We start from the raw sequence: 11,832 nt of genomic DNA on the forward strand, positions 1-11,832 counted from the left end.
GATTTGGAGAACTGGGAGGGGGTTACGAGGTATGAGTTTGATGCGGTGGTGGGGATGAGGGATTTGGCGGAGTATTATTTACCGCCGTTTGAGGCTTGTGTGAGGGATGCGGGGTTGGGGAGTGTTATGTGCTCGTACAGTAAGACTGCGAGGCTCAGGTTGACGGTTGTTTGCTGACCATGTGCAGATGCTCTAAATGGTGTACCGACGTGTGCTGATGACTGGCTGCAGAATACGCTCCTTCGCGATCATTGGAAGTGGAATGAGCCTGAGCAGTATATCGTTTCGGACTGCTTCGCCATCGATCAGATTCTGGTCTCGCACAACTACAGCGACACTGCGGAGGAAGCAGCGCAGGCGGCCCTTCAAGCTGGAACAGACCTCGACTGCGGTGTCTTCTACCAGAATTTCCTACCTGGTGCGCTGGATCAAGGCTTGGTCTCGGAAGCAGAAGTCGACGTCGCGCTCAAGCGGATCTACTCAAGTCTGATCAAGGTTGGATACTTTGACCCAACCAACTCGCACCCTTACCAAGAGATAGCCTGGGAGGATTTCAACACGCCGGAAGCGCGGAAGCTGGCACGCAAAGCCGCCACTTCTGGAATGGTTCTGCTGAAGCATGATCACAGCACTTTACCCTTGACAGTACCTACCAAGCGCGATCTTCGAGTCCTCCTCGTTGGTGAATGGGCCAACGCCACAATCGCAATGCTTGGAGGCTACTCTGGTGTATCTCCATACATCCACTCGCCCCTCTACGGCCTCCAGCAAGTCGAGAACGTCTTGGTCGACAGCATCACGTCCCTTGACGATCCGACCTCCGCCGCCACTGTAGCCCAAGCCCATGACGTGATCGTCTACGTTGGCGGCATAGACCAGTCAGTAGAACGCGAAACCCTCGACCGTACGTCCCTCAGCTGCAACACCACACAACTCGCCTTGATAAGCGCCGTCTCCTCAGTCGGCAAACCCACTATCATTGTCCAGTCAGGAGGTGGTCAGCTCGACGATTCAGAGTTCTTGTCCAATCCCAACATCTCCGCAATCCTCTGGGTCGGATATCCAGGTCAAGATGGCGGCGTTGCGATTGCAGACGTTCTCTTCGGTAACGTCGCACCCGCTGGAAGGCTTCCGGTCACGATGTATCCTGCCACCTACGTCTCTTTACCAATGACAGACATGGGTCTCAGGCCTGATGGGGAGAAGCATCTGGGGAGGACGTATAAGTGGCATGATGGAGCGGTATTGCCGTTCGGACATGGGTTGCACTACACGACGTTTGAGGTGGATGCCAGCTTCGTGCCGGTGGGGTCTTTACACATCAGCGAGATCCTCCACAGCTGTGAGAATGGAGAACGACCTGAGCAGGCCATCATCGGCCACGTCCATCTCAGGGTCCATAATATCGGCAACACAACATCTGACTACGTTGCCCTCGCGTTTCTGCGCGGTGATGGTGGGCCACCGCCGTGGCCGATCAAGGAATTGGTTGGTTATGAGCGACTTCATGATCTGGAGCCAGGGTGTTCTGGAGAGGCTGGGACTGTGGTCTTGCCGATCACGGTGGCTTCACTGAGTCGGTGGGATGAGGAGGGAAGGAGAATCTTATATCCGGGACGGTATACCGTTGCTATTGATACGGAGCCCGAGCTTGCGGGGGTCAGCTTTGAAGTTTTGGGGGAGGAAAGGGTTGTTGAGGTGTGGCCTGAGAGACCGGGGCGTGGGTGAAGTGATCTTAAGGGAGAATGCTGGAAGCGCTTACTGGTCTGACGGGTAGCCCACTTGGACAGACGTTGTGATGATAGCAGAGGCATTGACTCTGGTATGTGATTGTGTATCAGAGCGCCTGACTGATCCCCTGTCACTCTTTGCAGTGAATGAGGAGTCAATCTAGGCAACGGCGTTTGTCGCGGCAAGAGCCGGCGCCATTGACTTCACATGGTCACTTCGAATTCAACAAACAGGCTCTCACCCACGACACCAACAAACTCAACACCGTCACCACAACTTCGAGAATCACCGCGACCATTGTCCCTTGGCCCGTCTGTGGTCCGTACCACAAGCATGGCAGAACTACCAGAGATAGTCACTCAGCTCGCACAGTATGTTCCTCGCCAGCGCGCCGTCATGTTCGTTTCACTAACTCGGGTAGGCAACTCAAGGCACAGAGACTCATCAAGATCTTCGTCGGTGACCAGACCGAGCCATACGAGGTCCAACAAAGCGTTCTCGAGAATGCATGCGAGTACTTCGTCAAAGCCATCAAGAATGAGCATTTGGGCGTGGGCAACATTGGTACATTGCGGTTCCAGAATGACAGCAAAGACGCGTGGCAACTGCTACTATACTTCATCGTGCGAGGCCGCCTACCGGAGGACCTCGACCTTCGTGACGACTCAGGGCAGATGCTGCTCATCAGCTGCTGGGTCCTAGGAGACCGATACTTCCTCCCGGACTTCCAGGACTTGGTCATGGTCAAAGTCCTGAACATCCTAGCATTTGACGTGCCCGACTGGGAAACCATCAGATTCGCCTTGGATAATACTTGCAGTGGCTCCAAACTCAGAAGAGCTTTCGCAGACACGGCTATATCGTATGTGTACTCTGACAGCAGCACTGTGGACGATGTGCATGCGGATGATGCAGCAGAGCTCGAGGATCTGATGGGGGTTTCTGGTGCTGTCGTTGAGATCCTGGCCGCTCGCGACCGACTCGAAAAGAACAAGTTTTCATGGGTATGTCCTTTCAATGAGGCCACTGTATCGAACCCGCTGGCAGGAGAATGGCAGGACTACATGGTCGGCGAAGTGACATTCAGCTCAAGAAGCGCTGGGTACATGTTCGAACTTGTGAATGCCGATTGACGTTCGGCTGAAGCTGGCCGGTCAGTCTACCCATGAGCTCAGCCAGATCAAAACGAGCAAACGCCAAATTGCAGAGTTTGGGTGGAGATGAAGAACAGACAACGAATGCGCTTCAGTATTTGATTTGCCAGTTGAAGAGCTAGGCAGGAAGGCGTGAGCGCGGCGAATAGAGAACTTCGACGGCTGGACTTGATAGTGGACAACGGAGGCAGCTGCGCTCGTGCCCCGAGATGCAACAGTGTTCCATCGTATAGGGAAGTCATCAAATGGGCGTCGTCAGGCTAGCTGTCGGGATAGCTGTCAGACACAGTGGAGGCACTCAGTGGGCAGAGTAGTGGCTCGAAGTGAAGGGAACAGCTGTAGCATGTGACACCACAGTCCACAAATAGAGTTCGCGCCACCTGCGCCACAAACCCTGCTCACGCTAGCCAAGCATGAGCGCATCTCGTGAAACAACCATGCCGTCTTCAGGCAGATCGATACACAGCTGAACAATCTCCTTTCCCCTCGCCGTCGTCTCACATGCTACCTGCTTCATATGCTTCATAACACCTCGCCTCTGCCGGACTGTTGGTGTCGAAGTCGCATGGAAACCTCGTCTTACCGCATACCACGACTCTCACAATGGTGTCCTTGATCGAAGCTCAGCGCGAAAGTAAGGATCCGCCTGGGAGCTATGATGAGCTATAGCTGACGGGACATAGTAATTCTCCATACTATACGCCAAATCACGAGGGGCGACGTACGTACCCCGGCTCCCAAAACGAAGCGCAAGCTGAACAATAGCACGAGCAGTGGAAAGTGCTTGTCCTCGACCAGGACAGTAAACGCCTGATAGACAATGTGATTGACCAGGACCTGATATTGAACGAGAATATCACGAGTATGGTCATGACTACCCTCCATTGCCGGACACAGCCTAACATGGCCAGACATCGAACAGATCTTCGACCGCCGGCAAACGAATTGCGATGTCGAAGCTCTATACCTCCTCACGCCCCAGGCGCAGAATGTCGATTGCCTCATGGCCGACTTTGAGAAGAGGAAATACAAGAAGGCGCATCTAGTATGGACGAGCTGTCAGTCAGGACCTGTGTGGAGGGAGGACTTGGAAGCTGACAGCTGGCAGTATTACACCCCTCACTACGAGATCGCATAGACAAGTCCAGCACTGCGCGCGATCAGATTGCACTCTTCAAAGTCCTCAACGTCGAGTTCTACCCACGAGAATCACATCTGGTGACGTTTCGCGATCCTTGGAGCTTCCCGATCCTGTTTCACCCAGCATGCAACAACTTGGTCAGGCAGCACTTGGAGGATATGGCACAGAAGGTGAGGAGTATGAGCGTTGAGGTTGAATGGCATCCTGATACGAGACTAGATCGTGGGCACCTGTGTCTCACTCGGAGAGTACCCGACCATTCGATACTACCGACCGCGAACGCCTACCCACGAAGCCAGCATACTGTGCTCGCACCTCGCGAGGTTCGTTCAGGATGAGCTAGACCTATACGCCAAGTTTCACGAAGACTTTCCACCGCAGACCAGCAGACCTCGGGGAGTCCTCTACATCACAGATCGATCGATGGATCTGGTCGCACCGATTGTGCACGAGTTCACATATCAGGCAATGGCGCACGATCTGTTGCAGATCAAGGACGGCGACAAGGTGACCTACAGAACGTTGGTTAATGAAGGTCAGCCTGATGAGCAGGAGAAAGATGTGGAGATCACAGACAAGGACAAGATATGGATCGACAACCGCCATAAGCACATGAAGGATACCATCGAGAAGCTCATGGGAGACTTTCAGAAGTTTATCAAGGACAACCCCAACTTCACTAAGACTGAAGATGCCACGAGTCTGAATGCGATCAAGGACATGTTGGCAGGTTTGCCGCAGTTCCAGGAGCTGAAGGAAGCGTATGCATTGCACCTTAGCATGGCGCAAGAGAGCATGAATCGCTTCCAGAAGTGGAAGTTACCAGATCTGGCCTCCGTGGAACAGGTATGTTGAGGTGAGCGTTTTGAATGGCATGAATTGACATCGGACAGATCCTTGCTACTGGGCTTGACGAGGAGTACAAGAAACCCAAAGGCCTTGCAGATCAGGTCATTCGTATGCTGGATGAAGACGATGTTATGCCTCCTGATCGCTTGCGTCTGTTGATGCTATTCCTGTTGTGTAAAGATGGCCTCGTACCAGCGGATCTGCAGAAGCTCCTTGCACACGCACAACTTCCTCCACAAGATGGCGAGGCCATTCACAACATGGAACTGCTCGGCGCAAGAATGTCTCGAAACATCAAGGACTCCAGGCCTGTACCACCTCCGCTCTTTCCCAGAAAGCCGCCTCCTCCGCAGATGATGGAAGAATACGCGCTCAGTCGATTCGAGCCAGCCATGCAAAACATGCTAGAAGCGCATGCATCGAACACGCTCGACGCAACCACATTCCCCTACACGAAGCCGCCGCTTGATATGGGTAATGAGATGGCACAACAATCTGCCACTTCACTGCGGTCAGCCAAGCCAACATGGGCCAAGACTCGAATGAACACCAACACCGAGAACAAACAACGAGTGGTGGTGTTCATGGCCGGTGGAGCAACATACTCTGAAGCACGCGTGTGCTACGAAGTCGGTCGTCAGACCAATCGAGAGGTCTTCCTAGTTACATCACATATGCAAACACCGAACCTCTTCGTGCGGCAGTTGGGAGATCTGTCAACGGACAAGCGACGACTTAACATACCCGCCGAAATGCCCAAACCACAGGCGCCACGACATCTGTTTGAGCCAGATCCGCAACCGAAGCCAGTCGCGCCGCCACCGCAGCAAGCAGCACCAGTACAGCAAAGGGCACCGGCGCCGCCGACAGCAGCTATGGGCAACATGAGCCTCAACGGGCAGACTAACGGCCAAAGTCCTCAGAGCAAAGCCAACACTTCCAGCAAGCTGACGAAGGACCCGGAGAAGAAGGAAAAGAAGAAGCATCATTTCGGCTTTGGAAAGAGTCACAAATAGATACTCTGGTTTGTCTGCGTACGGAGCGAGGCGTTATGGCGTTGCACGCAACAGGTGCTTGACGGAGGGAAGGTCGTTGCTGCATACCATGTCACAGACTATACCACCAGAATATCGAGATGTTGTAGATCCAGCCACGAGCATTATGGATATACTGACTACAGCATCTTCAGAATAACAGAGTCCACCCAACGACAGCGACAATCGTGCCTTTGTCCGAGCATGCACAATGGCATTGTGCAAATACGCCCACTGCTTGTGAGCCCTCGGAATCTTCGCTTTCTCGGCACGGCGTTGCGTGACAATGTGGACCGAAATGATCGACAGTGGATGCGGCCGCAGGAACAACAAGGATCATGGTGGAGGGGGCAAGCAAGCCAAGCACGCGCACCCGCCTTGGCTACATGCGCTATGTGAAACGGGACCACTCAAGCTATGCACACATGCTCGTGGTCTTGCATGGAGACGATGGATCTCTTGGCGGCAATGTACTCGATTCTTCCGCTTCGGAGGATTTATTGGGGCAAGGTCTGGCTTTCCTCCTGCATCGACTGGCTGGCGTCCTTCATCTGTCGACTCGGGCCTAACCTGGCAACATCAATATGGATGATATGGGGCACGTGAAGCCCACGAGGTAAGTGACAGCGCGGGCACGGCACGTATAAAGCCACGTCATGCACGCTTCTACTTCCGGTCCTTGCCTCAATCGTTCTCGATCTCGTCTCTGCTTCCGAAAGATGAAGTCCACAGTCCTCCTCGCCGCAGGCGCCACCGCCGCCACCGCGGCATCAGCAAAGACTCCAGGCGACTACCTCACCTGGGCAGCCGACTCCTTCCTCCTCCACAAACCTGCCGTCCCCACAGACTACCACTACACAACCGCCGTCCTCTACGATGGCTACCAAGCCGCCTACAACCTCACCAAGAACGAGACCTACGCCGATTGGTCAAAGTCGCAGATTGATGGCAATGTCGTCCTTGCCAATGGCAGCATCAATGACTGGAACATGACCTACTACTCCCTGGACGACTATCGCATGGCCAACAACTTCCTCTGGTGGTACAACCGCACCGGCGAGGAGAAGTACAAAACCGCTGCCTCTATCGTCAGAGAGCAGTTGAACCGCCACCCACAAAACGCCGAGGGAGGCTTCATGCATCGCTACCCGATCTACACGGACCAGCAATGGCTCGACGGGATTTTCATGGCTGATTCCTTCTATGCCCGCTGGACGGCGCAATTCGATGCCGATAACACCACCGCGTGGGATCATATTGTGCTGCAATTTGAGAACATCGAGAAGCACTGCAGGAACGAAACAACAGGCCTCCTAGTCCACGGCTACGACGAGAGCAAGACTGCAGTCTGGGCTGATCCCATCACGGGCGCGGCGCCAAATGTCTGGTCCCGCGCTGTGGGATGGTACTTCATCGCCCTCCTCGAAGTAATCCCTCTCATCCCCACCGCACATGCCGGATACGCGAAGCTTCTGGAGTACTACACCACCCTCGCGGCCGCGATCAAGGCGCACCAGGATGAGAAGGGTGGGTGGTGGTTGATTATGAATGACCCGTATGTCGGCGCTGAGGGGAATTACATTGAGAGTAGTGCTAGCGCTATGTTTACGTATGGACTGTTGAAGGGGATTGCGGATGGGTATATTGCTGATGCTGAGTACTACGCGAGTGCGGAGAAGGGGTATAATCTTTTGATTGAGGATTTTGTGGTGGAGAATAAGAATGGGACTATTAACTATGACGGCACTGTGGCAGTTGGGAGTTTGAGTGGGAATGGGACGTATGAGGTATGTTTGACTTGCGTGAACGATCATTTGAACTGTTGGGAATGGGAAGCTAACCTGCTCACAGTACTACATTGGCGTCCCGATTGCCATTAACGATTACAAGGGTGTTGGACCGTTCATGTTGGCAAGCCAGCAGCATCTGCACCATTGTGCGTAGACTGCAGGACATCGAGATACAGGACGACTAGGATATCGACTGACGGACGACGACAGAGTGATGACTTGAGTCAGTAGACTGTTGTATACGAATATCAAGCAAACGCCATTCAACACCATCGATTTGCCAAGAGACAGCTTCTAACACGCGTGCTCCAGAGTGGCTGACTGTGCCATGGATTTAGACAATAGTAGGCATCTCCGTTGCATACCCGTCCTCGGAGCAATGACGGGCCAGGCCATGCGTGATCTACGCTCGGAAAGTCCTGGTGCATTCATTGCAGATAGAGTATTGTTGTACCGCGGCTGCCAACGCTATCGCAGCTGCTTGTGACCTCAGTAGTATCAGAAAGCGGTAAACTTGGACGGACTGAAAGCATCGTAGATCGGCTCAGTAGCAGGTACATGAACCATCTAATTGAACAACCGCCTGCCCATTTACAGTAGCAGTTCACATACTCATTCCTCTCCTTCGACACCTTCTTCCACGTTCCGCGCCATGGATTTCTACGCAGTACTCCTAACCAGTAACCTGCTCTTGGGGACGTCAATGCCAACTTTAGCGGCTCCTGCGCCGGAGTCTGAGACTGAGAAGGTAGCCTGTTGTTCTAGGTTCAAGTTTCTCCCCTTTGTAAGTTCAGTACAAGTGACTATAAGGTTGGGTGGATGGCTGATGAGCAGTGTGAGGTAGTGTGATCATTGTTGAGGGAAAGAAACGACAATGAGGGAAAGACGGGGCCGGCGGAAGGAGAAGATCGAGTCTGGTAAAGGATTTGACACGGTCAGGCAGGTGGAAGAGAGTTCTCGTTGTGACTGGGTGTTTTCATTGGTATGGCAAGTCAGAGCCTGTCCAATATGGTTCGTGGAAGCGGGGACTCTTTCTGCGGCCTCAGTGATTTTACTAAGGCCGCTCGTCGAGTTGTCCTCCCACTTCCACTGCTAATCCTCTCCCGTCGTCTCTGCGCCACATCGAGCCTGCATGCAGATTGAGTCCTAGAGTTGGCTAGTAGGTCGACACTCACCCCTTCTTGCTGTCCAGGACGCTTTATCACCCAGCTGGCTCGTTACGCTCGTCTTCTCATCCCAGATACCGCAGCCATTTCCTGCGCACAATGACCAGATTCTCCTCGATCTCGATCTCGGTCATGCACCTACAAGTCCTATCCGAGAGACGAATGAATGCAGTCAGTGTACCCGCGGGCAAGCTCAAACCCTCTTCCTCGAGTCGTGTGTACAAATGCCTCAGTCGGACTAGCATTCTCGGCTTCTGCGCCGTGAGATCCGGCGTCCATTCGTCGAAGCTGTAGATGGTCAGTCCGCGAATCAGAGCACGAGCCTCAGGCCCGATGGCCTTGACCCAGCGTATTAAGTCTTCGTCGGATCGGGTTCGGAAGCTGCCGGTAGAGTAGTACATAGCGAATGTTTCTTGACGAGTTTGCCGGCATGCTTGAAGCAGCGGCGGTGGTCGCTGGTGAGCTTTGCGGTAAATGGGTCGGGCGCCGCCACTTTGTGGTAGGCAATACTCGTAGATCTGAGTGCGAAGCTCCGCTGGAAGCTGAAGGAAGCTCGAGTTTGTGTTGGAGATGGTGGCGTCCGAGACGGTTGCTATGACAGACGACACAATTGGAACTGCCGTCGGAAATGTGGAAGGCGCATGGGGATCGGTGGCTGACATCTTCGTGCTGTGTGGTAGTTTCGCGTTGTGTCAGAGCGCGGATGTAGCGAGAACATTTGAATGCTCGATGCTCAACTCGTGTTAGCAAGCAGCACATGCTTGGCGCGGTCGTGGCTCGCTTGACATTCACCGGTCGAGGTCTTTCACCCCAGGCTTAGAGACACTTGTGAATGCAGCACCAGAGCCCGTCACAGCCAGGTTGGTGAGGCGCCACAATCGCCGCGATCTCGGTCTCATTGAGAGTTTCCATCTTCGTCTCAGAGATACTGTCGCGACTCGTCCGGAAGTAGACCGATGCCTGAAGCGTACGAGGTCGCAAAGCTGAGCCTTCATCGCCCTCGAACTGGGCATAGATCCTCGCCATACGCTCGAGCAGCTGACTTCTCTGGCTAGCGAGAGGCGAGTAGGATGGAGCACTGGCCAGCTTAATGCTGCGAAGAAGTGGAGGGGCTTGCGGTCCGATGGCTTTGGCCCAGCGCACGATATCCTCGTCGAGGCGCGCAATGAAGGTGCAAGTAGTGTAATGGATGGCAATAGTCTCATGCCGGATCTGTCGACACACTTGCATGAGTGGAGGTGGTCGCAACACGGTCCGATCGCAAGGCTTTCGAGATACGGCGGGTTCGGGCATGCAGTAGCTGAAGATTCTGTTCCTGAGTTCTGCTGGCAGCCGAATCAGCATCGAATTGTTGTCGTTATGGATCGTCGCGTTCGAGATGTCAGGTGCGACTGTGCTCTCGGCACCGCTCATCGCAGGTGGTGAATCTTTTGGGGTACTGGTCGACATTCTGGAATGATGTTGTGGTTGGTGGTCTTTCGTGGATGCTGGTGTGATGCTGTTTGTTGAGCGTGCGGGAGTGAAATCCGAACGGCGGTGAAGATCTCTTTGCTGGAATTTGTAGTGTTCAACAATTCACCATATCTTCACCTTGTTCACACCGTCCAGAGCCGGAGCGTGTTATCAATCGAGTCCTCGCACAGGTCGGGTTCTTCATCACTGCCATCAGCAATCGTCGAAGGTCGTTCACCTGAGCAAGTTGCCATCACCACGCCGGAAGGATGCCATACTGCACTCGAGACAGCTGTATCATGCATCTTCATCTCTGTATCCGGACTCTGCGCGCCTCCCTTCGAGCCAGGATTGCTCCACATCCTGACTATTCCATCGGTCCCACCACCCCACACCTCAAAGCCAGCAGCTGTTGGCACGACATCGATGCCAAGTACTTGAGGCGTATTTGCCCTCCTGCCAGCTAGGCTCGCCACCCTCGACTGAGTATTGCGGATGTCAAAGACCTGCACGACATCGCTCTGCCTCTCGGCAACAAGCAGATACTGCCCGTCAGGACTCCACTTCAGTCCGGTGATGCCGCTACCGCCGCGGCCTTCAAGCTCAAAGACTGTCGAGCACTCTCCCAAGCCGTCATCCTCGAACAACGCAATCTCACGCTCATTCGTCCCAATCGCAAGCATGCCTTCACTGCTGATACTCATAGCCGACACAATACCCTTCCGCTGCAGCTGCCAAGTACTGAAGTGCTGCACTTGACCCTTCCCAGGTCGAAGCTTTTGCGTGCTTAGCGGTCCCTCACCGGTCCTGGTGCAGTCGAATGTGGCAAGAACGTTGACACTGCCTGCAATGAAGCGCCTGCCATCTCTGGTGAACGCTAAGCTTCGAGGTGGAAGGTGCTCTTCTGTAGTGGGAGTGACGAAGGGGTATGTTCCATGGATGGTGTCGTAGTGTAATGCATTGCGAAGAGTGATGGGCACGTCTGCACTGCCGGAGAGGACTAGGGTGGTTGCCGGGTTGTGGAGGGAGAAGTGTGGGTAGAGAGCATAGCTTTGGATGTTGCTGCCAGATTGATAGGTGGCGTATGGGATGAGTTGCGTAGGCTCGTCACGATCGTCTAGCAAGTCTGTCGGCAGGACGAACGTTTTCAGGCATTGGTCTTCATTCTGCGTGACTATGGTGGTGCCGTCGCCGCTGAAGGCTGCGTTGCGGAAGAAGTTCGATCTCCCGCTTTTTGTGACATGATTGAACGTGTCTCTTGTCGAACCGACGCACTTTGGCGTGAAGTTCTGTCCCTCTTGATGGATATCCGAAGACATGTTGTTGTCGGCGCAAATACAGTAGCACAGATCAGATCCAATGTCGGCAACTTGAACCGAGGCCGAGAGGCATGGCCAAAGCTCCCAATTCCCTGCGATGTTCTGGAGAATTCTATGGCAGCATAACACCATCAACTCTTCCGTTACCATCACATCCACCAAGAAGACACTCCCGAAACCCACCTCATCGCCCTCC

General features: G+C 53.9%; 7 protein-coding genes across 7 annotated transcripts; 4 read left to right on the plus strand and 3 right to left on the minus strand.

The window, feature by feature from the left end:
- Positions 1-54: 54 nt before the first annotated feature.
- On the plus strand, positions 55-1,728 carry CLAFUR5_10879 (putative exo-1,4-beta-xylosidase; the record flags this gene model as incomplete). The annotated part of the gene is made up of 2 exons (XM_047910027.1): positions 55-139; positions 188-1,728. 2 exons carry the CDS (start codon positions 55-57, stop codon positions 1,726-1,728), a joined length of 1,626 nt encoding a protein of 541 aa, XP_047764969.1.
- Positions 1,729-2,064: 336 nt separating this feature from the next.
- On the plus strand, positions 2,065-2,864 carry CLAFUR5_10880 (uncharacterized protein; the record flags this gene model as incomplete). Its single annotated transcript, XM_047910028.1, has 2 exons — positions 2,065-2,102; positions 2,153-2,864. The coding sequence occupies 2 exons, from the start codon at positions 2,065-2,067 to the stop codon at positions 2,862-2,864; spliced, it is 750 nt and encodes a 249-aa protein (XP_047765283.1).
- Positions 2,865-3,488: 624 nt separating this feature from the next.
- CLAFUR5_10881 (uncharacterized protein) lies at positions 3,489-5,891 on the plus strand (the record flags this gene model as incomplete). The annotated part of the gene is made up of 7 exons (XM_047910029.1): positions 3,489-3,519; positions 3,569-3,606; positions 3,651-3,747; positions 3,797-3,943; positions 3,994-4,196; positions 4,246-4,872; positions 4,920-5,891. 7 exons carry the CDS (start codon positions 3,489-3,491, stop codon positions 5,889-5,891), a joined length of 2,115 nt encoding a protein of 704 aa, XP_047765282.1.
- A 674-nt stretch (positions 5,892-6,565) lies between these two features.
- CLAFUR5_10882 (Unsaturated rhamnogalacturonyl hydrolase) lies at positions 6,566-7,853 on the plus strand (the record flags this gene model as incomplete). Its single annotated transcript, XM_047910030.1, has 2 exons — positions 6,566-7,696; positions 7,761-7,853. 2 exons carry the CDS (start codon positions 6,566-6,568, stop codon positions 7,851-7,853), a joined length of 1,224 nt encoding a protein of 407 aa, XP_047765281.1.
- Positions 7,854-8,930: 1,077 nt separating this feature from the next.
- Positions 8,931-9,527, minus strand: CLAFUR5_10883 (uncharacterized protein; the record flags this gene model as incomplete). The annotated part of the gene is made up of 1 exon (XM_047910031.1): positions 8,931-9,527. The coding sequence occupies one exon, from the start codon at positions 9,525-9,527 to the stop codon at positions 8,931-8,933; it is 597 nt and encodes a 198-aa protein (XP_047765280.1).
- A 154-nt stretch (positions 9,528-9,681) lies between these two features.
- On the minus strand, positions 9,682-10,314 carry CLAFUR5_10884 (uncharacterized protein; the record flags this gene model as incomplete). Its single annotated transcript, XM_047910032.1, has 1 exon — positions 9,682-10,314. The coding sequence occupies one exon, from the start codon at positions 10,312-10,314 to the stop codon at positions 9,682-9,684; it is 633 nt and encodes a 210-aa protein (XP_047765287.1).
- Positions 10,315-10,460: 146 nt separating this feature from the next.
- CLAFUR5_10885 (Guanine nucleotide-binding protein negative regulator 1) lies at positions 10,461-11,636 on the minus strand (the record flags this gene model as incomplete). The annotated part of the gene is made up of 1 exon (XM_047910033.1): positions 10,461-11,636. One exon carries the CDS (start codon positions 11,634-11,636, stop codon positions 10,461-10,463), a length of 1,176 nt encoding a protein of 391 aa, XP_047765286.1.
- Between the last annotated feature and the right edge of the window lie 196 nt (positions 11,637-11,832).

This window comes from Fulvia fulva, chromosome 8 (assembly GCF_020509005.1).
Source record: "Fulvia fulva chromosome 8, complete sequence".
In the NCBI taxonomy this organism is placed as follows: domain Eukaryota; kingdom Fungi; phylum Ascomycota; class Dothideomycetes; order Mycosphaerellales; family Mycosphaerellaceae; genus Fulvia; species Fulvia fulva.